The sequence below is a fragment of the Physeter macrocephalus genome, unplaced genomic scaffold (assembly GCF_002837175.3).
Source record: "Physeter macrocephalus isolate SW-GA unplaced genomic scaffold, ASM283717v5 random_812, whole genome shotgun sequence".
Taxonomy (NCBI): Eukaryota; Metazoa; Chordata; class Mammalia; order Artiodactyla; family Physeteridae; genus Physeter; species Physeter macrocephalus.
In genome coordinates, this window is record NW_021146098.1 from 1 (window position 1) to 24,631 (window position 24,631).

Consider the following 24,631-nt stretch of genomic DNA (forward strand, 5'->3'; position numbering starts at 1 on the left):
TGGGCAGGCCCTGGCGTCTGAACTCATGTCCATCTTTATGGTGTTGTTCACACAAAAGGGCCTCCTCGTGCTTGGCTGAGGGCTGTCACTGTATCTGGGCACAGAGAAGTGGTCTGGGAACTCCCCAGACGCTGCCATCTCCCAGAGAAGTTTGGCCACCACAGATGATGACGGTGATGAGGCGGAGGCTGGCCACATACATCCAATATTTCATTTCATCTTTACGACAATACTACGAGGTAGGTAGAAATATCCCCATTTTTCAGATATGGAAACTGAGGCTCAGGGGAGGTCAAGTAACTTGCCCAAAGTCACACCAATAGTAAGTTTCAGATGGATTTAAACAGGAGTCTGGGCCTAGAACACCCATTACGGCTGAGCTCTTAGTCCCTCCCAGAGCTTCCCTTCCTCTCCTCCCACCAGTTCCCCCAAACTTGCCGGGCCTCCAGCTCCCCCTGGAAGTGTTCCAGGGGCCTGCTCCTCAGGGGAAGACCAATGACCCCGCCCCTCCATGCCCAGCGCTCTTCCACTCCCGGCCTCATCCCTTCCTCAGGGACCAGTGTGATGGCCTGCACTTTCCTTCCCAGGCTCCCCGGTGCACTAGTGCTGCAGCCTCTTCCTCTGCTTTGCACAAAGCCTGCAGAGCAGCCTCCCAGCTCCTTAGCCAGCTGCCGTTGAAGATCTGGCCTCGGGTTCCGTTTAGTCTTCTCCCCACCACACATCATAAACTCTTGCCAAAGTGACCTATACTGAACCCTTCCCTCCTCCACACCTTGTCCTCAGTCCCCTGCCCAGAATGCCATCTCCCGCTCGCCCTCCACATCTCCAGTCCTGCCCATTCAAGTCCCAGCTCAGAGACACCTTCCCCAGGAAGACTCCTCAGATTTGCCGCCAGGTGAAAACATATTCCCTTCCTCTGATTCACGTGGCACTTTCTATCTCTCCTGTACAAGTTTTCCTGTGTTTATTCTTAATTATGAGCCTCTCCCTTAAAGAACTTTAAAAACAAGCCCTTTGGAGTCAAACAGAGCTGAGTCGGAATCCCGACTTTGTCACTTACCAGCTGTGAGGCCCAGGTAGGTTACTGTAAAATGGGGGCGATGGCATCGGCCTCGAATCCTTGAAGAATGTCCTCAGGTTAGCCGTGGAGGTCACCTGGCCAGGTGTGTGACATCCAGGAAGCAGGCAGTGCCCGTTCCCCTCTGGGCCCTTCCTTCCTGCCCTCAGGAACGCTTTCCACCTTCACTCCTCTGCGCCTGCCCACGTTCAGCGGCAATTAGGCTAAGCACGCACCCCTGTGCGTGGGGTGGGGCTCTTCCCCGGGCCTATCAACTGGGAAAGGGACCAGGTGCCGGCCAGTAGAGGGAACTCGGATGATAGCCTTCGACGGGCAGGAGACCTCGTGGTGCCCATTCTGTCCTCACTCTGGACTTCCTGCAGGGTGTCCGGACTGACCCAAGGGTCTTCCTAAAGGGCAGGGGCTGCTGGCCTCTCCAGGTGGGGTGAGGCAGGGAGACTCCCACCTGCCCCTACAAGCTGAAGAGGAGGAAGCTCGTTTATGATTCCCTGGCTTGTTTCTTTGCCTCCTTATGCCTTTGGTAAGGGCTGTTTACCTGCTCACCTGTGTGGTGGGTGGGAACACTCCCAGGTGAGTGCCCTGAGGCCAGGGGGCAGCAGCAAGGAGACTGGACTGAGAGCCTGGCTGGAAGGGATTGGCCCTCTCCCACGGAGCACTGTCTCCAGGCATCACCAGACTGGGGGCTCAGGGTTCTGTTTTATTAAGGGACCCATGGTTTTCTTACAAGATGGAAGATGCAGGAATGAATCGCTTTGTATGGCTTCTGCAAGAGGCTTCCCAGAGCCAGGAGAGAGAGGCGAGCTTCCCAATGGCCTAGCACTCAGATCCCTGAGGGTTACCCCTTCCAGGGAGACCCTGCTGCCTCCTTCCAGGCTCACCAAGAGGAGAATGGAGGATACTGGGGATCCCACACATCCAGGTCCTTACAGCTGCAGGGGTGCCACGCTGCAGACACACACAGCCCAGGACCATGGCCGAGTGACCCTGGAAGGCAGGGGTCTCCTCCCCCTCCCCCACCCACCCCCAGGGCCCAGCCTGGTGGGTGCACCATGTGTGATGAATGAAAAGCAGCCCAAGGCTTTTTTAAAAATAAATTTATTTTATTTATTTATTTTTTGCTGCATTGGGTCTTCGTTGCTACACACGGGCTTTCTCTAGTTGCAGCAAGTGGGGGCTACTCTTGATTGTGGTGCGCGGGTTTCTCATCGTGGTGGCTTTTCTCTTGTTGCAGAGCACGGGCTCTAGGCACGCGGGCTCTAGAGCGCAGGCTCAGTAGTTGCGGCGCACGGGCTCAGCCGCTCCGCGGCATGTGGGATCTTCCCAGACCAGGGCTCGAACCCGTGTCCCTTGCACTGGCAGGAGGATTCTTAACCACTGCGCCACCAGGGAAGTCCCCAGGGCTTTTAAATATCCCTTTCTTCTCTCTGGTACTTCTAATTTACCCTCCAAATACATATATTTTAATTTCCCCATTCTAGAATGAAACACTATCACTTTCAGTGACTCCTTCCTAGCAAAATGCTGCTTCAGGGAGTGGCATAAAAAGAAAGAATTATAGGACTTAATCTCCTTCACGTGTATCCACTTCTGCTGTGAGGACTTCAGCACACCTGGTCTACAGGGAAATGTAGTATTTATTCTGTTAAAAAGTGTAAATCTTCGAACAATGTCTTTTTTTGGGGGGAGGGGGCTTGGGCCTTTTATTATTTATGCATTTATTTCATTGTGATCATAGAACGTTTCAAACATAGACAAAAGTAGAAAGAAGAGTGACATGAACTCCTGTGTTCCCATCATCCAGCTTCAACAACTATCCACAATTTGTAAATTTAAGTATTCTTTGGATTTTAAGCTCTACTCAATCCTCTCATATTTACTGTGCAGGGGAAGAGGGAAGACACAGACCATCTGATTATTAATTAATCTTATCGCTTCTAGAAAACTTAAGCTTTTAATTCTGGAAGTTTTATGAAAATCCTGCCTCTGGGCTAAAGGCTCACAGGCCCAGGCAGCGAGGAGACTAGGCGGCCAGGTGCTAGCAGAGGACCAGACAGCTGCTTCCACAGCCTAACGCTCTACTAGGGAAAGGCTCCACCATTCCGCAGCCTGGCTGGCAATCGAGACTTTCAAAGGCTAAGTGTGCCCAGCGATGATGCCGCTTAAGATGCCACGTCTGAGCCCGGCTTTTACTCCTTCTGGAAGACAGAGTCAGTCTGCCGTCTCCTGTCAACTCAAATAGAACAAATCACAGGTTCCGTCCCTGGGAGATGACTTACTGGGTGTCCTACCAAGTTTCTCCACCAGGGGGAACCGTGAGGGGCAGTCTTGGACCCTTACGGGGACTTTTGGTCTTTTTCAGTGGAATGCGGGCCGCATGACCAGTGTCCTCGTGACACGCTCCACTGGGTGGGGATCCTTCTTTTTGAGAGCTCAGCTGGACCAGTGGACAGTCCAGGATGACACACTGTTGGGAAACCACAAAGCTCATGTTCCAGTTGAGGGGAACTCTGGGGATAAAATGTAAACAATAAATAACTTAAAATAATTTTAAAAAAACGCTGCTGCTTATTGAGCTCTCACCATGTGTCCTGGGGAACGGTTCCCCCTGGAGTTGTGCCCTGTGGTCAGACAGTATGCTAAGAACTTTATAGATGTTATTTATTCTCTGCAACCCTGAGGGATTCTATCCTCGTTTAATAGGTTAGACTCCTGGGACTCAGCCAGACAAACACACCCTGCAGGGGCCGCACCTTGGACCTGGCAGAGCTGGCTCTCAGCAGCCAGGTCTGCTGGTTCCAAACCCCGGGCCTGTGGCCACCAAGCAATGACCCCACTCCTGGGGCCCTCGGGTGACAAGTGCCCCCACTCTGTGTCTGTGGTGTGAGTTTGCGTCCAGCCGAGGCTAAGCAGAAGTCCTGCGCAAACTCCATTATAGCAGGTGTGGCCACTGCAGTTTAGCTCCCCAGCCTCTGGGTCAAACCAGATGACCTTCACAAAGGTTGTTTAACTGGATTTCTTTCCCCTCTTTCCTTACTTAAGAAGCCCTTCCCACAGTTTTGCTGCAAAAATCTGGCTAAAAGGACTTGGGGCATCTGGCTGGTGAATGCAAGGTGGAGCTTTTAATTTTAGATGAAGCACCAAAAAAGGTCAGCTCAGCTGGGGAGCACCCTTTCCTACCCGCCACGACTTTTCATTCGAACTCGGCTGCTTTCGGCCAAGGCTCAGCCGGCGCAGGTTCCGGGCCTCCGGGAGCTGCTCACCCTCCCACTGAAGAGACACCCCCTGGGCGTGGGCCTGGCTGATGCCCAGGTACCTGCAGAGCCCCCAGAAAGGGGCTTCCTTCCCATGCTCAAGACCAGTGATGCTCCTTGGAGCCAGGTGGCCCCAAAGGTGGCCTTTGATGGACAACGGGCCCCTCCGACTGCCCATCCGGCCCTGGGCCCAACAAGCCACCGGGTTCCCACGGGTGGTGACGGTGGTCCACACGTTCACTGTTAACACTCTCACACGTCAGTGTCGGCCGCACAGGGTTGACATGTGTGCGTGGGCTTTGTACTGAGTGTGGATCCCGTCTATTTACTTACTGCTTGTGTGACCTTCAGGAGGTGAAGCTCTCCAGGCCTCAGTTTCTTCGGCTGTGAAATGGGCATTACGATCCTGGTCTCACGGGGACCTAAGCGAGAACCCAACCTGGGAAAGGAAAAGGGTGCCTGGTGGCAGTTAACCCACGCTTCCAGCCGCCCCCAACACCCCTCACAAAGGAGGACCCTCCTTCCCTTGACACTCCAGGGCTCAGCTTCCTGTGGATCCAGAATCCACAGCTCTTCCTCGGGATGAAAAGAAGGAGGCTCTGGGTAGAGAAGGGCTGGGCCGGGCAACTGGAGTGGGTGGGGAAGGAGGAAGGGAGATCGTTCTGACGGAATGCTTGTCCAGCACAAGGGAACCCACAGCGTCTGGGGGCACAAACGGTCCTTCAAAGTAACAGACGGTCTGGCAAAGGGCTCAGAGGATGAGGCGCGGGATGGGAGGGAGGAGACGATCTAAAGACTTTACAGAGGTCTCGGGGGTCAATGAGGGTGTGACGGGTGCGTCTGCATGATCTCAAGGCGGGGATGTAAAAGGAGCTCCCGGGGGTCATCGTGTTCAGGGCCCCGCAGGCCACAGCGCCCCCCAGAGGCATCAGAAGGGGGCACAAAACACACACAGCAGGGGACCCACCCCCAGGCTCTCGCTGAGGCCAGGCAGGTTCATCTCTGTTTATTTTTTCAAAACAAAACTAAAAATCATCACTCAAAACATTTGAGGAGAGTGCTCAAGTTAAAAGCTTTATGGAATCGGCAGCCAGCACCTGGCAGACTGGTGGTCAGAAACAGGAGCTCCCGGCGTCGCCCGGGCAGGTCTCCCTCTCTGCCCTCAGCCTCTGCTGCTGTTCCCTTCGAGCCGAGGTCCAGGCAGCGGGGTGGCCAGCCCAGGGCAGCGGCTGAGGTTGGCAGCATCCGCAGATCAGAGGCTTTCCAGTTCTCCACGGGCTTCTGATTTGACCATCCAGCACCTTGAGGGCCCGACGTGCTCCCTCCCCCATGAGAGTCCAAAAGCATCCGCAAGGAAGGCAGGCGGGTCAAGGCCCGGGCGCTGGCTCTGTCAGAACGAGGACGAAAGGGCAGGCGGTTCGGGCTCTGCATCTTCACCAGGAAGGGCGAACTCGTCGGCTCCGGGATCAGGGGGTGGAAACTGATTTGCTGTCATCATCGCTCGTGCTTAATGCCGGCTTCCCTTCGCTCCAGGGTGACCCCGTTGCCATTCCGAGGGCCTTCTTTCCTGTTCCAGTCCTTCTCCGTGTAAAACTCGGCGAGCACGGGGCAGTGTTCAGAAGCCACTCCGCCCCAGGACCAGTTGTCTGGAATCCAAGGGTTCGTGAGGCCTTCTCTCACTACAGCCCAGTGGCCTGGAGGCAGAGGGAAGACAGACCCAGAAATCAGCATGGGGGACAGGGTGGAGGTCACAGGCTGGCGGCTGGAGGCCAGCGCTGTGTGTCCGCAAGCCTGACAAGACCCCTCGAGTCAGCCGGCTTGTCTGTGCAAACGAGCTGTTTCAGCCCATTGGATGTGCCGGACAAGTGAGGGTTTGCCACGTAGGCCTTGAAACTACCCCGGGTCCAGGCCTCCTGCCCAGTCACACACCCGTCGGCCTACGTGTGGTGGCCCCCGCCTCACTATGCACCACTTCTAATCTGACCAGCAAGGCTCAGCGTTTGACACAGGGACACATGCCCTGCAAAGATGTCTAAAGCGAAGTGAAGGTCCTAGTTCACAAAGCAAAGACACTGGGGCAGGCGGGGTGGGGGCGTGGGGGGGAAGTTCTACAAAAAGAGCAAAGAAGAGAAAGTTACAGAAGTTTATGAGAAAGTAAAGGTATCTTTAAAGTCAAGATTTAGAAATATATGAAGCAGGAGGTATGTTTAAGAAACAATGAAATAGTCACAGAAACAAGGACAGAGCGATTAGAAGCACGGGCACGGCCCTCAGTGAGAACCGTCGCGGATAATTAAGCGCACCCAGGCCTGGGCTCTGGTGTGAGCTGTGCCTGCCCAGGTGACAGTTCCATGATGGTGGTAACTCCTCCCTGCACCTCGGTTTCTACAACTTAAGAGCAGGGGGTAGATGAGACGATCTCTACCTTCCTCCCGGCCCCGCGCTCTAGGGCGCTCCAGCCCCCTTGGTGAGAGCACTGCCCTCCCACCGGGCCCCATGGCAGCCTGCCACTGGCCTTGGTCTGGCCAGCAGTGCGTTTCTGCAAATTGCACCTTGCCTAGTTTGATGGCCGTCACTCCCTCTGCGACCTACTTTCTTCGTCCTTTGGATTCTCCCATGACACAGTCCAACAGGAAATTCTAGTCCTGAGGATCTAAGTCTTGGCTGCACGTTGGGGTCTCACAGTGGGACCTCAGCGTTGGTACCTAAAAACTTTTTTAATGTCTCACTGAAGTATAATCTGCATCCACTGGTGCTTAGTAAAGCTTCCAGGTAGAACTGAGAACAACCGTTCTTGTCCTTCACCGAAAGACCTGCTGCTTCCATAGTTCTGTTTATGACTGTTTCATGACCCAAAGTCTGTTCAGCAAGTGACTGGTTGGGGGGAGTGCTTTTCAGCGCTGAGATTACCCACCACACCCTGGTCCTGGTGGAGTCCTGTCTAAAGAACTCTTCCATCCTATCGTGATGCCAGGTGACATGTCAGCTCACCTCCAAATGCTGTTCCTCAGGCCACAACACAGAGCCTGAATGTGACAGGGCTTGAGGAGTGTTTGCTGAAGGACTAAGTGTTCTTAAAATTAGCCTAAGGTATCAGCTCATCTTGGCATTGGGGGGATGCTGCCGGTCCGGAACCAGGTTTGCCCAAGACGCACTTGCTTTGTCCCTGCTGCAGATCAGTGAATGCCTTTTATTATTTTTCACGCCCCCTTCACTCTTAAAAGTGGCTCTGTCTGAATGATAATCATACAGCCACCTAAGCAATAACCTGATAAATGCCCGCAGAGGAGGGAAGGTCACTCCTGACTCTTGCTGCAACCAGACAATCCAGAACTGTCAGCTCAGACAGGTGATCTTTACTCTGTTTCTGAACAGCACTTGTGCTTTACCTGTGAAAACCTTCTTTAAGCTTTTACTGATCCAGATGTTGTCCAGAGTCTTCGAGCCTTGGGGATTCTTGGTGCTGATGTTGGTAAAGGTGTGTGCGGGGACCAGGTGGTGGAATTTTTCTTTCCTCAAGATATCATAGTCACTGCTGTCTGGCCCCTGGCCGAAATCTCCTAAAACTATCACCTCTTTTTCGCCTGGAAGTGGAAGAAAGAAATTCAGGAATGTAAGAGGTGGTGGGAAGTTCAACACAACACTGACCGCAACTCATTTACGTGGGATCGTGACTCTCTGAATTGACTCTCCAGGGTTAGGGCTGTGGCATGGTTCTTATTCTCCCGATTTTTCCAAATTCCTTGTCCAACAACCCCCCCCCCCCAAACTTTAGGAGTAGGTTAGTGACACATTTGGAAATGGGGGGCAGTTTGATAAGAGAGATCACCTCTGTTCCGGATCATGGGTTCCAAATCTCATAGCACAAAAAGCCCTGAGGGTCTTGCCCAGATATTTAACAAAAGCTCAACAAACATTTATTGAGCACAGAAGAAGACCAGGCGAAGACACAGGGAGAGGACGGCCATCTACAAGCCAAGGAGAAGCCTCAGGAGAAACCAACCCTGCCAGCACCTTGATCATGGACTTTCCAGCCTCCAGAACTGTGAGAAAATAAATGTCTGCTGTTTAAGCCACCCAGCCTGTGGTATTTTGTTAGGGCAGCCCTAGCACACTAATAACAGGGCCAAAGTGGAAAGCTTTTCTCTTTTAAGTATTTTCAACATTTCTCTCATAGTTTGATTTACTAGAGTAAGTGGGATAGTTACGAAGTATTTTCCAAAGTGAGGAGACACTCAGAAAGGACAGTGGGCCCCAGCTAGGCTCCCTGGGATTCCCATCCACTGCCTGACTGTCACTTCCTGTCTCGAGATTCCCTTCCGGGGAGCCACGTTATCATAGGGAGTGGCGTTTCTGTTGCACCTTGTAAGGAAAGCTTTAAGCAAAGCAATTAATAAACTAGGGCCAAGTGCATCCGAGACACTCAGCAAAATCTTCCTGGACACGAATTATGTTGCAATAATAATGGTTAAAGAAATCGAAAGTGAAACAACACAAGCCACCAGCAGAGGGCACTCGCGCACCGCACATGACGCCCTCCTCCAGGGGGCGTGATGGACAGCAGGGGACGGGAGCAAGGTCTTCCTGCTGCCGTTGTGTGACCAACAGAGAGGTAACTGTACCCCTCAAGCTAGATCGTAACAACCCTGGCACCCAAAGCAGGACGAGCCCAACCAAGCTGCCTTGAGAAAGCAGTGCCAACTTCCAACAGGAAAGCCAATTTGAGAATAATACAAGTAACAACTCATACGTGGCCAGTGTTAATGACCCTCCACTGAGCCCTCACCGTGTGCCGGGCCCTCTTGCAGGTAAGAAGCTGAGGCTTTGAGAGGTGGAAGGGCTTGCCCAAAGTCACCAAGCTAGCCCTCAAATCCAGGGCTCTTTACAAAGAGCTAGGATGGAAAAGCCCCACACATCTGGAACAGAGCCTGCTGCCTGGCAGACGAGCGATCAACACGCAGGAGAGAAATGGTGAACGAAGCACGAAGAAAACTGCAGAATTAAGGTGCAGTGTATTTTTGAAAAGGAACGAAGAGAGAGAGGCTACCTTTATTGAATATCAAGGAAAACTGAAGTTAGGAAAGGCTGAGGCAGAAGGTTCCCCATATAATGAGAGAGGTTTTCATTGGGATGCAGACCTGAAAAATTAGGGCCAAAAAAAGACAATTCTGAAACCAGGAGAGATGCTGGTGTCCTGGGTCAATAAACCCAGCTCTGTGTAACTTCAGGAATGAAAATAATGGCTCTTTTTGAACTGGCAGGTCCAGTTTCTTACAACTCACCTTCTTTTGGTTAAAGCGGTTTGGTAATGACATCGAGACAGTCCTTGCCTCTAAGAATCCACAGATGTGCAGGCGCCTGATCTCTCCCAGGGAGCTGTGCGCCAGGGTGGGCTCTTGAGTCATTCTCTTAGTTTCCAGGAGTGAAGGGAGAATGCCTGGGGCTGACTTCCTCAGAGACCCTAGATTTACAAAATGCCAGCGACAATAGCAGGAGCCAGTCCCCAGTGGAAGAAGGTCTTACCCAGATGTTAAGCATGACTTTGCCCTGGTTCACTCTTGCTGAGTTCACAGAACAGGCCCCGTGGGGTCTGAAAGAAGAAAATTCCATCCGAGGATGGGCACTCCACCCCCAGCCCCTGCTGACTTCAACCTGACTGCACATTCCAGACAAAGGCAGAAAGGCCCAGAGTTTGCTAATCAAATCGGCTCTGCTTACTCTGATAGAAAGAAGCCTGTGGAATAAAGGCTTAGTCTCTGTTTTAGCTGAGCCACCTCTGCTCATCGATTTACCCTTGTTGCCCCTTGGGCAGGCTGCAGCACTTCCTGAGTCCTCGGCTCTGCCATGTTAACGGCAAACTGGATGTTAGCTACAAGCAGGGGGACACGGGGACATGAGTCACTGTCCTTACATGGGCATATCAAGGCCTAGCCAGGCTGTGGGTCAACAGTCCCCTGGCAACTTGGAACAACACCCTGCCCAGGTTTTCTGACAAAAACCTGATCCCTGCCCGGATATCAGAAAAAATCAGTGAGGGCCTAAGGTTATCAGAGAAGTTGGGAACTGGCATCTTTCCTTTCTGCTTCCGTGTAAAGAAAAGGAAAAGCTTGAGATCAAGAACAATAGAAATGTCCACAGATTTAAAAGCTATCAAGTCATCCTTTTTAATAGGTTAGAAAGTTAGCTGTAGGTGAACAATTTCCCACATAGTTGCTTCTTGGATGAAGTATCTCAACTTAAACATCTTTCTGACTTTTCTTTAGCCCAAAGACTCATAATTTAAGGAGAACGCTGGTCACAGCACATCCTGGTTCGAGATGTAAGCTGCCTATCAGTGTTCATAACAGCATTATTTACAAGAGCCAAAAGATGGAAAGAGCCCAAGTGTCCACTGACCGACGAATGGAATAGTCTTTGGCCCTAAAAAGAATTGTGACATATACTACAAGCCATGAAGACATAATGTCAGTGAAATATACCAGCCATAAAAGGACAAATATTGTAAGATTCCACTGACATGAGATACCTAGAGCAGTCAGGTTCATAGAAAACGGAAGGTAGAAAGGTGGCTGTCAGGGAGGAAAGGGAGAATGGGGAGTTCGTGTTTAATGGGTTCAGTTTGGGCAGATAAAAAAGTTCTACAGATGGATGGTGGTGATGGTTATAAAACAATGTCAAGGTACTTAATACCACTGACTCGTACACTTAAAAACGGTGAAGATGGTAAATTTCATGTTACGTATATTTTACCATGATAAAAATCTTTTCAAACTGTAAATGTGTAGTTTGACTGAATTATTTTTGTAGCCAAATCTTCATAAATCACCTTTTGGGGGGTGCCAGTTCAACAAGGGAAAACAAGGCTTAGCGAGCGAGGGAATATTGGTCAAGACTCTAGAATATGGGAGAGAACTGCAGGCCTCCGGCTATGAACCCTCACCTGGAGAAACTCACTGCTCTGAAAAGCCAAGCCCAACGGAGCACATCCCAGTCTTTACAACCATGTCAACTTTTCCTTCTGGTAAACCACACACAGAAAACCTTCTGTGTTACTGGGGGCAGGAGCCTGGAAAGCAGAGTGCCCCACCTTTCTTCTGAAGTTCTGTTCTTTTCAACGTTCTCTTAATCCCTCTGGCATTTTTGTGAGTCAACTCATGTCCGCTGAGCCCCTGCTATGTGCTGGGTCCTCCCTCAGACGGTTACCACGCCCCTGGGCGCCCTGTGAGGTTAGCACTGTCAGCCCCCATCAGATGGGGCTTGAAGGGTGGTGACTTGCCGGATGTCCTACAGCTGTCCCACAGCTGAAAGGGCTAAGATTAAAATCCAGCTTTTCTGTCGGCTTCAGGGCTCCTTTAACAAGGTCGGCATCCCACCAGGGAGAAAAATTCAACTTACGGCTCGTCTGGACTTTCCCACTCCCCTCGTCACCAACTGTCTTTCACAAGAAGAGCAGGTGCAGATCTGCAGGAAGGACCACCACGGGGGCACACCCGGGGCAGCGGAGCCCACGATGGGTGTCACAGGGGAGGGTATCATCACTTAGTTTCCCCCTCCCCCAATCCTTTCCATCAAAGAGAGGCTGAAGAGCCACAAAACCAACACCGTGGAACCCGCACGCTAGACCCACAGAGACAAAGCTGTCAGCATGCACGGGGCAGCCGGGCTCCCCAGGATGCAGGCGGTGTGGTGGTTTCCCATGCATTACTCAGTATGCATCGTCACCCACAGGACGGCCAGCCTAAGGGAGGGGAGAGATGCTCCGAAGAGGTGACCCCCGCCTGCCCCGCAGAAGTGGGGGCTGCTGGCCCAGCCGCAGAGAAAGACAGTTTCCTACCTTTCAGGGTTTCCTGCAAGGTCTGCACGAAGCTAGCCCAGCAGTGGCTGTCACTGTGACTCTTGCTTGGGTTCTCACCCCCTGGGAGGGTCAGGGCTGCCAGGTGAAGGTTCACCAGGGTCAAGTCATGACTTCCCACCTGGGCAACAGGAAACAAAGCATCAGGGACAGGCGGAGATGTTCTTACAGCCTGTACCCGTTACCTCCGCCCCATGAATAGCTTCCTGCACAACACCGACAAATGAGAAACGCACACAAGGCCAGCTCCCCCTGGAGAGAAGGCAAGGCGGCCACCGGAAGAGTTTTCTGAGGCCCCTGCAGGACCGAGACCTGTCTTGTCCTATCAGTGTACCCCTTACATTTCACCCCCTACTCCTCCTTAGGGCCTGGAAAATTGGGCACATCTAGAAATGTTAAATTTTTGTAGCTTTTTTCCTTCTGAGCAGCTATGAGAGAGGAAGAGGCAGCTCTAGCAGCTGGTCAGCAGCTTCGTTAACAAAGACCTGGGGCTCTTCCCCACGAGGCCAGCCCGCCACCCCCTGCCAGGACCCGCTGCCGGGGCCCTACCGCCTTCCCCCCTCCCCCTCCCCCATGTGTTCTCTTCCCTCCAGAGACCACTGCGCCCTGAGGCTTACTTTCACCTGATTTCAAACATGTGAAGAACGAAAGCTGCCCATACCCTGGCGGCACACAGGCTATGCCCATCCTGTGTCCCCAGGGCAGGTGAGGAAACGCAAAGTCGGGGTCGGTCTCCCAAGCACCGCAGCACTGCTCAGCTACTCTGGGTTTGGCAACCCCGCCCTTCTGTTTGTCATGGCAACAAACACCAAACCCTACCAGGAAGTGGAGGTGCAGAGGGAACCCCCAGGAAGTAGGGGCTACCAGTTTCGTTTTACAGATGTGACCCCGGTTTGCCATCGCCAGTGCCCAGCCGGGAGAGTTCCCTCTGCAGCGGTGGCTCTGACCCCGGGGGCACCACCGTAAGGCCGTGGGCGGGGAAAACCTGCCTGGAGAGAGAAGCCACGTCTCTGTCCCTACAACTTGCCTGGCCTAGGATGAGACACAAAGTAGAGGAGGCTACGTGCCTGTCTAGGGGATCGCTTCATTTAGAGGATCTGGGCCAGTAATTCGTGATCTGAAAGCATTTCTCATTGGCCGTTAAAAACAGCCTGCCCCCTAGAGACACTGGCTGGTTCTGCCTGTTGCCTTGCTTGGCCAAAGCCAGTACAGTCACTTTACATAGAAAAGGGACCCAGGGAAGAGGTGATACCTAGCTGATTTATGCATCAGTACCATAAGCACAACACGCAGACACCCCCGGGCGTGTGCGTGCACACGGAACGCCAGCACCTCTGCAACCACGGGTGGGAGGCGGGATGAGCTTGGGCGAGACCTCAACCAGAGTCGCCACAGCCCCCAGCATATGGGCTGCCCCAGCCCCGTGCCACCAGGGAGAGGCTGTGCTGAGGTCTGTGGCAACTCTCAGGCTCCAGAACTGCTCTGGAGCATACAGAAAGGGGGTGTCCCAGACACCCTGCAGGCGGCTTGCTGGGGACCACTCTTGCCTGACCCTGTCACTTCACGGGGTTAAGGCCAACTGCTGACTGGGTGATCTGTTTTGGCTGCTGCCTTCTCCTCCTTCCTGCTGCCCGGCTTCTGACTGTTTGCTGTGCCTTAATACTTCCCAGAGGCGTCCAGGGCAATCGAAGAGGCAGCTCAGATCAGTCTGCTTGCTGCTCCCGGCTCTGGTGAGACAGGGCTCATCTGGAGGTGTCAGTTACAGGGCTGCCCTCACCCCACCGCCCAGAAGCTCCTTCTGAGCCCCTTCCAAACCCAAATGAACTCTCGAGGGTCCCCCCGCTCCCTGGTAAGAGAAGGGGGGTCCTCAGAGCAGTTCTGCTGCCCTCTAATCCAGCAATTCCCGAAGGCCCAGCATCCTTAACCAGCGCAGGGAGAACGGAAGAAGCACTGGAGGTGCTTTTGAAGACCGGACATTCTGTGTGTCTAGGGCAGGGTCCAGGAAACCCTGATTTTAAGAAAATCTCTCCAGGTGATTCTGCTGTTTATCAGGTTTGAAAGGCAGCCACCTGATCTCCTTCCTGCCCAGATGTCAAAGTTACCAGAGCTATAGTCCCCCCAAATCCCTTTCATTCCTGCTCTAGACAAGTTCCCAGCCAAGGGAACCCCAAGAGTGCATGCTGACCCAGCCCTGAGAGAGAAGAAAACCAAAGCAAAAAGATGAGCTTCTCTGGCTCACAGTTCAAAAGGGGACTTTTTTTCCTTTTTAGAAGGAGTGGCCCTTCACGGCAACATGAGCAAGCGGTACCTTGAACCTCACGAGGTACGGGCTGGGGCCTGCGGGCTTCCCGTGCCCATTGCCGGGTGAGCTCTCCTGCCAGGTGGCATCTCTCAGTTCCACCCCGGCCGCTGTGTCCCACAGGAACCCTGCAAACCCAGCGCCCTGCGGGAGAAGACGAGGCGTTAGTGTGCAGAGGGGTCTGTCTGGTGGCGGGGCTCAGGCCCGAGCTGGGGAAGCGGCAGGCGAGGCCAGGAGGAGACGAGGGGGGAAGCAGCAGACTCTACACCGGGTCCTGGGGTTACCTGCCCAAGGCCTGCTTCTGAGACAAAAGCACATCCAAAAGCCACGGCATGTTCCTCCCTGTCCTCCCACCAAATTTCTCAGACTGGCAATTTCAGAGAGTTTCACATACAGCCGGGGTGCCTGGGCTCTTCTTTTGGGGGGATTGGGGGCAGCCCAGACTAGGCATGGAGTTATCTTTTTAATCATCACCTCCCATGAGGTAGCCACTCACACGCCCATCTGTCAGATGAAGACAGCGGCTCAGAGAGGTTAAGTAACTCCCCCGAAACCCCACAGCTGGTAAATGGCAATGCTGAGGGTCAAATATAAGACTCCAAGGGGTGGTTTTGCTTACTGATTAGTTGCTGCTGATAATGACTGGGGCCTGGCACCTAGCAGAAGCTCAAGAAATATTTGCTGGATGAAGAGAGGTCAGGGCTACCAGTCCCAGTGGTTTAGAACTGGTCAAAGGCCCTCCTCAGGCTTGCGGGGTTGCACACAGGGGTCTGAAGCCCCGGTGCAGGGCACTGAGAAGGCCGGTGAGTGGGGCAGATGGATGGGGGTGGTGTCGGCAGGGTCAAGGGCCTGGGGCTAAATAAACCCCTGCACCTCTGGCCATCAGAGGGGCCGTTCTGAATCTGCCTGCTTCGTGCTGCTGTCACCAGGTGCCTTGTGGAAAGAGAAAAGATGCCCCCGCCCCGATCCCAGCTGCTGGAGGCTCTGCTGCCCGCGTAGGATCAGCAGCGTCATCCGAGGGGCCGGCAATGCTCTTGCGAAAGGAGAAGTGACTTTGCACATCCTGAGTGGCCTCCGCTGAGTCCCCAAGTTCAGCTCAGGTCCCAGCCACACGTGTGCTGAAGAGGGGGGAAGGAAGTGCCCTGCGTGCCGTGCGTGTTTCTATTTTTAAATGACTGACTTGCCCACCCACTGGAACGAGTGCTAGTTTAAGAGTGAGAAGACCTGGGTCTCATCCCCTCGAATCACTTAGCCCTGGGACCTCAGGGGAGCCACTCTGTTTTGCTAAACCTGTTTCCTCAGGTGTGAAGTGATGGAAATGTATTTGCCCTGTCAGCTTCAGGGGGCTGTCCCCCCCATTTACTGTTTCCCAAGCAGTGGTGCCAGAGTAACCTCCCTAAAAGTGCTGCTCAGGTCCCCTTCTGCTTAAAATCCTTCAGTGGCTTCACTGCCCACTGCCCTCTGGGCCCTCCAGGTGGGTACCTCCCTGCTCAGTGCTGCCTTTCATGCCTGTTCACCTATGTTCCCAGCAAGACTGGGCCTTTCTGGCCTCACAAGGCTGTGCATGCTGCTCTTTCCACTGCTGGTTCCTTATACTCTCGGCGACAACTGGCTAGACTGGACCAGCTGCAGCCTGCGACGGGTACCAGCTCCCAGTACACCTGCCTGCCGCCTCATGTGTACCCTGCCAGGCGCTGGCTTATGTCTGTTAATCAAGCACTCAGTGCACATTATCTTTTAAAATCCTAGAGCCACCCTGTGAGTTGAGGGAGGGGCTGCTGCTCCCATTTTACAGATGAAGGAGTTGAGGCTGAGAGATCTGAGTGGCAGCCACACGCTGCTCTCCAATGGCCTTGACACCTGACCTGGAGTAGGGTTACCTGGCTTGTCCCTCCAACAGGCTCCACCAGGCTCAGCCAAGCCCCTGGGCAGGGCTGGGTCACTGGGTCTATTTTTCTCACCGTGACTATCCGGCACATAACGTAGTGCCTGGCACATAGTAACCTTTTTAACGATTTGCTGAACAGATGAAAAAAGAGTGTTAAATGGACTGTAAGAACCCTGTGAACCTACATATTTGTGTAAAGTGCTATTAAAAAAAAAGCAAGGTGGTATTAGAACTATTTCTATGTGGACTGAGAAGGGACGGCTATGGGCTGGAGTGGTAAAGACCAGATACCTTCCAATTTGGCTGTATTTCCAGCCTCCTTGTGAATGTACGCTGGCTGTTACCTGCAGTAACCACTTACACCCCAAAACCCAGAGAAGTAAGATTTACATCACACTTTAAAGTAGTAGCTAAAAAGAGAGCTTATTGTCAAGAAGTGACTAGATAGTTTTAATCCAGTAAACATTTATAATTTAAAAGCCCCAAATCTCAAATATCACGCAGATGAGTACAATTTATGTGTGTTTATAAGCATATCAGGTATCCTAGCGATAAAAAATATAACATCTGCATTTATGGGAAAATTATGTAATGATATAATCCACTCATAATTAACAATCAGGAGTCTTTTTAAAAAAATCTAAAACTCCACTGATATTGAATATTCCAAGTGAGTAAAAACTGGTCTTGAATATCATAGGTAGGAGTGAAAATGTATACATACAGAGATTTACCCAAACCCATATGGGCAATACTAATGAAAGAAAATTCAAAATTAAAATCTGCTGAAATTTTCCCCAGAGCCATTTCCATACGCACAATTCCTACCACCGAAAGCAAACACTTCATGTATGAATTAAGTGAATCTGAAGTTTTCAGTCAATGAACAATGGGCTCTCCACAAACTTGGCAGAAGCTAGAACTGTGGAGAAGGGATTAGGAGCACAAAGGACAGAAATGCCCCATTTGCTGCCTTGGCTCCAGACAGGATTTCTCCTTTCCTCCCAACACCCTAACTCCCATTTCCGAATGGGCGGCAGTCCATTCCTGATCCAAACAGGAAAGGAGAACCAGGGCATTTTGAAACAAATGGCCAAGAGCTAAAAAATGGGCAGAAATACAAAATTACATCAACGACGTGGGCAAAGGAAAATAATTTTAAACGTCTGTGATCAGGGGAAAAGAAAATGGAAAGAAAACCCCAGTTCTGCAGATGAAGGTACCTTCTGGAGCTGAGTCGAGGGCTTCTCCGAAACAACGGCCTTCCAGCATCCTCGGGGCCCCTTCCACTTGCGGATGTTGGGCAGGATTGGCTGGTTTAGCTCCGTACAGAACTGTAAAGACAGAGCACAAGTCAGTATGTGTTCCCGCCTAAAGCCGTTCCCGCTGCAGGCAGCCTGAGGAGCCAGAAAATGTGTCATTCTGACTCATCAGCCTGATTCAGACACTTGTCAGACTTCATCCCTGTGTTCTCAGAAACCAGGGTTTGCGAAGACCTGGATGGCAAAACAGGTGCCACAAATTAAAAAGCAAACTGTCTACCCGTGAAATACATAATTATCACTGGGGGACTCTTAGCTCACAGCAATTGATTCTCTTTGTAGCATTTTACCACAAATAGTTCAGAACAAGTTGTCAGAATCCTTTAAATCCCTGTAAAACCAGTGGTTAAGGTCCCAGGAGGGTCTAGATAGGTATCAAATGAAGAGGAAAAAAGATGAATACAAGGTGTCTTGTCTTCCCACTGCTTATATTAGAGGCGCAAAAACTGACCCCCAGAATGCAGTCAATAGTGAAATAACTTCGTATGGTGACAAATGGTAACTAGACTTAATGTAGTGGTCGTTTCATAAGGTATAAAAATGTCAAATCACTATGTTGTATATCTGAGACTAATACAATATTGTAAGTCAATTATACTTCAATTAAAAAAACACCAACTGACCCCCACCCCCTTCACCGTGCACCACTATATTGTTCACCTTGCTTTTCCTCTGAGAAGAAAGCCCTCCTGTTGTGGATGGTTACTACGCCCCATGTGTGTTTGTAGGGTGAGCTTCTTTTTGTTTACGTGTGTTCCACCAGTACAGTACCGTAAGGCGACTTTATCATCAAGGCAAAATAAAATTGCACAAAGTAAAATGAGGAGTTGAAAAACTACGGGCTTCAGAGTATGTGGACCGGTTCCAATAACTCGTGACTCAAACACAACCCCATCTCTTAGGGCTGGTTCTTTTGAGGCGACCCCAGAATTTGTCAGATTTGGGCTCATCTCTTTTGAGATTCTCTGAGAGCTGGTACTGCCCCTTCCCGGTGACACCCTCCTGTCCCTTTGCTTCATGACCTTGGACCATCCCATTCATCTCTTTCTCTGCCCGCCCTACAAGCCAATCTCCTGGCTCCCTTCTGAAGGCATCACTGCTCTCTCTTTAATCAGCTACCCTGGACTAATCTCACTCAGCCCCACAGCTTCAGCTTATACCTCTATCCCAAAGGCCCCCAAATCTGTACCTGCAGCTCAGATTCCTCTCTTGAGTTTTGAATTGTATTTCAACTTCCTTTTTAACATTCCCATCTGAAGGTTTCCATAGAAGCACACACCCAGCAGGTCCCAAAGGAACATGCCTTTCCCCTCCCCCCCATATGCCCGTCTCAGTTCCTGGCATTTGCATCCTTCCGGCTGCTCTGCGTCTTCCCTCTCCTCCCACATGCCAGCGCTCACCAGGCCCCACCCTGCGTCACGTGTGTCTGGAGCGCCCTCTTTCTGTTCTCCAGCACCACTGTTGTGGCCCGTTTCAGAACCCATCTTCTCTCACCTGGGTCACTGGCGTAGCTTGTAGAGGTCTCCCTGCCTCTCTGTCATTCGACCACCTTCCATCCGTCCACTGGGTAACCTGTGATGGCTATGCTGACGCACCACCCCTGTGGTTCTCAAAGTGTTGTCTGGGGCCCAGGAACAACAGCATTACCTGGGAACTTGTTAGAAATTCTCTGGCCCCATCCTAGACCTACTGTATGGGAAACTCTAGGGTGAGGCCCGGCGACCTGTGTTTTAACAAGCCCTCCAGGTGATTCTGATGCCTGCGAAGGTCTGAGAACCACTGCAGCTGCCACATCCTCCCTAAGCGTCCGCCCCAGATTTAGGTGGTGCTGTGGGCACACAGCTGTCAGCTGGCAGCCCCCTCTGGGAATACCTCAGCTGCAGACAGCTGCACTCGTGCCCTTCCTGGCAGGCTCTCATCCAACGGCTGAGAGATGCCAGGGTCTAAGGGTCTGTTCTTTGCTCTCCCATTGCTCGTGCTGTAAGAGGGAAGACGCGGCATAAGCAAGTACTCAGCCAGTCATTGCCATAGTGACAAACGCTATGGAGAAAATGAGACCAGGCAAGGATGGAGCCTGCTGGGAGGGCTTCTCTAGATGTTTACTGTTCTAGGAGTCATGCTGCTTTTACAGTTATGTGTTTACATGTCTACCTCTCCCCAGCGGTGGACACCATAAGGGCAGGGACTGTCCCCAAGTCACCTTTATAAAGCCCACCCGGCACAGAGCATGGCACCCAGTGACACTCTGCTGGTGAACCAGGAAACGCCAAGGAAGACCACAGTCCTCAAATCCGTGTATGATAAACAAAAGGAGGAATTTCTTCTTGAAGCTAATTATTTAAATAATTGCCTCAATTTTAACCTGACTTTGAGTTTGCCTAGGAAGTGTTCTCTCTGGCATTTGGTCATCAGTGACTTTTATCCATTCCTCTTTCAACACTGCCACAGACAGTGTTATTCCCGATGGGGGGCTTTTGCCTCAGATGAATCCCCATGGCCAGATGGTCCTGGCTGGTAGCCATCCTCGGGTAGGAAATGAAGCACTTTGGAAAATGCTGGTGGAATTCTCGACTCTAACTTTAGGGATCCAGCAGGAAATGTACTTCCAGAGGGTCCAATTTCCTGCCAGGGAATCAATTACGTGCTGAGTGCTCATTAGAGCTGAATCCAAGAATCATTAGAAAGGAGAGCAGCTCTCCACTGCCCATCTGGTGCCTCACTGCTCTCCACACAGGGGGTCCCGAACCTGGCTGCTCACCTGAATCTCTAAGGATGCACCCTGGGAAGCTCTAGTTTTAAAAAGCCCCCGAGGGGCTTCCCTGGTGGCGCAGTGGTTGCGCGTCCGCCTGCCGATGCAGGAGAACCGGGTTCGCGCCCCTCCGCAACGGGAGAGGCCACAGCAGAGGGAGGCCCGCGTACCGCAAAAAAAAAAAAAAAAAAAGCCCCCGAGGTGATTAGCCAACCAGCTACATTGGAGAGCCCGGGCTTCTGGGGTCAGGCTGTGCTGGGAAGAGTGATCTGCAGGCAGCCAGAAAGCTCACCTCTCCTGACTCTCACAGGACCTTCAGACACTTGAAGACAGGTGAATCTCCCATTCACGCCCCAAACGCCAGCCCAGCTTAAACATTCCCGCTGCTGGCAATGCCACTTTGATGGGGGGAGTCAGAACTGTGAGGAGGTGGCACAGGCTGACACTACTTTCCAGGCACACCGCTCTCAAAGATGTGTGATCGTCAGTATCACCTGGGAGCCTAAAATGCTACTGAATTAGAGTCTCTGGGTGGGGCCTGGCAATCTGCATTTTAACAGCCCCTCCAGGTGACTCTGACTCAAGTTTAAAGTTGGTGTTATTAAATGAAGGAAAGACATGCTCCTCTCTCTTTGTTTTATATTTAAAAGCCTTTCTGTCACAGGTAAACTCTGGGAGACAAGGAACCATGATTCCTGAACCCTAAGGGCCGCCTGTACTTTGTACATCTGAAGCCTTGCCCTTGATGACCTCTCTTGGCCCACAGAGTAGATGATTCCTCCCTCTGTCCTCTTCTTCAGTATTTCTTATGTTATTAGGGATGATTAATAATATAAGGGACCAGGGAGAACAGTGTTTATGGCTGAAAGCATTCTATGCTCCAATTTTCATGATCAGCACTAGGTAAGGGGGAGGTATTTTCTTCTATTTCTAGGACTGAAAAAAGAATTGCTAGCTCGTTAACTTAGCTGACTGTTTGCACTAACGGTTTGCAGCAAGCCTAAGGAGGAGGGCATCTTTAAATTCTTGCTACTCAGAGAGTGGTCCGTGGACCAGTACCATCCACATCACCTGGGAGTCTGTCAGAAATGCAAGCTCTCAGGTCCATCTCACATCTAGCGCATTGGAATCTGCACTTTCATAGGATCCCACGGTGATTCACAGGCTCGGCAAGCTTTGAGAATCCTGCTCCAGAGCCCCTCCTCTTCTGTACACACCACCCCTATTTGTCCCCCTGACAGTCCACATCCTACCAGTTATTCGGGAGTGAGGTGCAGCCCAGAAAGATTATGCCCAGACGTAAGTGAGTTTACATTCAAGATTGCACAGCTGACAGAGGTTAGGAGGGGTGTGAACTGAGGTCTGTCTCTTGACCTGCCACCTCCTGGCCAGAACAGGTGAACAGTCAGGGCCGGGCAGGCTGCAAGGGGTGTGGCCAACCGGCCTTTACCAATCCTTAGATCCTATCTCCCAAAAATTTCAAAGGAAAACAAAAGTATCCTCTGAGAGCCCTCAACCTGAACTCTGCCTTAAGTTGATTTTTGGTTTTGTTTTTGTTAAGAACGCCTGGTTCTCAACTTTTCTTTTTCTTCTTTTTTTCTTTTTTCAACTTTTCTGCTTCGCCCACATAGCAGAAGGGAGAAATAATACTCATAAGTAAAAGTGGCTCACCAGGGCAGAAAGGGTGGAAATGGAGGGGGAAGGTGAGTGTGATTAGAAAAAAGCCTCCCAGGTAACTGTGATCTATGCAGCCCCAACAGGAGTCCTCCTACCTGCCACCGGTGTTTCTAAAGTCCCATTGTCTGCCTCCGTCAGAATTTCTCCGGCTCTTATTTTAAACCACAGATTTGCCCACCTTACTGAATCAGTATCTCTGAGGTTAGAGCCAAGGTATGCACTTCTGACAAGTTCCCCAAGCAATTTTAAACCAAAGTTTTAGAAGCTTAGATAACTGTTGCTTTAGAACTCGGCCTTCGTATTTTTAATACCTGTGGCCGGGAAAGACAGCTTTTATTGTTCAAAACAAATACATACCATTTCAGCTCTCCCACCCTGCCCAGTGGAAGCACCTGACTGAGGCCCTTTGCAGATCACCCTGTAGGACAGATAACACAGAGAGGGAGCCTGGCCACCGTACGGCAAAAAGCGTGCAACAGATATTTACTGAATGAATAAATCAAAGGCATGTCTCTGGGGGAATCCCACCTTATGGCTTCTCTCTCCCAGGATAAGTTACAAGAACCTCCATGGGCTGGACTTGTTTCTCGAGCTTCAGATCAAGTAGGGGTGATGTCACCATCCTTTAGCACCTGTCCCACAACCTGCTGGTCAGATGGCAGAACTTGATCGTCAAGGCCAAATCCACCCCACCCTTCACCTTGGCAATAAGGCGCCTCAAGACAGACATTTAAACTCCAATCTCCAAGTTGTCCAAGGCACTGGCATTCAGGAACGGCAGGTCCTAAAAGCCAAGATTCCTTTGGCTACACTTAGGATGTGATGCACGTCGGGTCTGCCTGGATCACTGGACTCTGTTCATCCCTGCAGTGACAAAAGGTTCCAAGGCTTGACACAATTGATTTTTGCTTGTGGACCTTTGGACTTTGTTTCTTCCCTTCTACCCTTCCCCCTTCCTGAAATGAATACTCCTTAGTTCATCTGGTCCTGACTGGCAAATAACAGTAGGAAAGGTGTTCCAACCTCGCTCAGTGGCCTGTCCAGGCACCACCAAGCTCAGCGGTCCCTTCATCTTCCGCATCCAGTTAAGGTGAAAGGAAACCTGAGGCTCTGTGTGTGCTGGTTATAAAGACATGCTGCTAGTGCTGACTGCACAGCCAGCTGGAGACAGAATGTCAGAGTATGGGCAGGCGTTTCCAAAGCAAACTCCAAATGGCTGCCCTTATCCTGCTTCCTGGACGGTGGGGGGAGTTGCGGGGTAGGGAGGATATGTTTTCACTTGGAATCCTCTGGGTCAAATTTCCAGATGAAGTTGCTTCACTGAGTTGGCTATTTCGCTTGCTTTCCTGATTCTGGAGGTGACTTCTCTTTGAGTCTGGAGGTGACTTTTCCGCTCGTCAACCACCAATTCCCTCTGTGCACTCAGCTCTTGGAAACACAGTGTATTGTGGTGGATGGAGAGGCACCGGTGCCTTAAAAAGATAAACTGCCATCATAAAAGAAAGCAGCCCTGTATTAAGTCAGGCAAGGTCAAAAGACTCAACTTTCATTTTAATACTACAGGAAACAGCGGAAATAACACAGACAGCATTTTTTGAAATGTTAATAGCAAGCAAGGGCTTATCTTTGCCAGGACGGTCAACCACATGTATGTTATAGCCAACATTAGAAGCCAGCGCATCGATGGGTACCTGACAGTGATCACGTGGAGAGTGAAACCAAGGAATGGTTAGGGGCATTAAAAATGTCAACATACCCTCAAAAGAACGCTGAGCAGTGCAAAAGCCCAATTACGCCTGGAGCAGTATTAATCATGTTTGGCCTTTGAACTGTAACAAATAAGCCCATTACAAAGTTTTTCGGGCATATTTAGACTTCAAGATGTTGATATTTTGTAAAGCCATATTGCCTACGGGGCAGCAATACACTCAAGTTACTTTGCTCTTTCCTACTAAGCGCTAAGTGCCTTAACGGTTCTTAGGAGTCTTAAAGGCCCTGGTCCACCTCTCCCCAGAGCAGGGAACACACACAAAATGTACCATGGACATAGGGCAAAAGTGAAGAGTCTTCCGCTCGCCTTTCTCCCCCAATCTGTATGGAAGAGAAAGAGATTGTTCCCACAGAGCCAGGATGAGGTGTAGTCACCTTTGCTCAAATGCAAACACAGGTATGTATCCCAGAGGGGAGCCAGGTGCAAGGTGGGACAGAGAGCCGTGTGTTTGGGGCTCCAGGTCCGCTTTGAGCCCCTCACACAACACTGCTGCAGCACTGCTTCTAAAAGCCTTTCCCAGAGGCCCTGGAGTCCGTGGAGGCAGAGAGGGAAGCCATTCCTCTGCCCCTTGGGGGCTCACTGAACAACTATCATTATCTAGTATTGAGAGAAAGAACTGGGCTTGTTTCCTTGTAGCTTTGGAAGTGTCCTCAGAGGGCCACTTTCAGGGGCTGAAAGAAGAGGAGCTTGGAGGAGCTCGGGAACACAGGCACCCCTGGCATTTGACCTCTTTGGGTCTCGATC

At 51.4% G+C, this 24,631-nt stretch overlaps 1 protein-coding gene across 7 annotated transcripts; it reads right to left on the minus strand.

Annotated features, from left to right (window-relative positions):
- Window positions 1–2,201: 2,201 nt before the first annotated feature.
- Window positions 2,202–24,036, minus strand: LOC102979527 (endonuclease/exonuclease/phosphatase family domain-containing protein 1). 7 transcript variants are annotated; one of them, XR_003678723.2, is made up of 6 exons: window positions 17,592–17,841; window positions 14,490–14,624; window positions 12,164–12,302; window positions 7,719–7,913; window positions 4,663–4,768; window positions 2,202–3,585 (listed from the first exon to the last, which is right to left on the minus strand). XR_003678723.2 is itself a non-coding variant. In XM_055083317.1 (6 exons), the coding sequence occupies exons 1-6, from the start codon at window positions 22,844–22,846 to the stop codon at window positions 5,824–5,826; spliced, it is 810 nt and encodes a 269-aa protein (XP_054939292.1). In that variant the 5' UTR covers window positions 22,847–24,036; the 3' UTR covers window positions 4,777–5,823. The 7 variants fall into 7 exon arrangements, 6 of the variants coding, with proteins under 6 accessions (XP_028342119.1, XP_054939292.1, XP_028342116.1 ...); XM_055083317.1 differs by lacking the exons at window positions 2,202–3,585; window positions 4,663–4,768 and adding exons at window positions 4,777–6,023; window positions 22,817–24,036 and having other exon boundaries at window positions 17,592–17,702; XM_028486317.2 differs by lacking the exons at window positions 2,202–3,585; window positions 4,663–4,768 and adding exons at window positions 9,377–9,467; window positions 9,612–9,790 and having other exon boundaries at window positions 7,837–7,913; window positions 17,592–17,886.
- Between the last annotated feature and the right edge of the window lie 595 nt (window positions 24,037–24,631).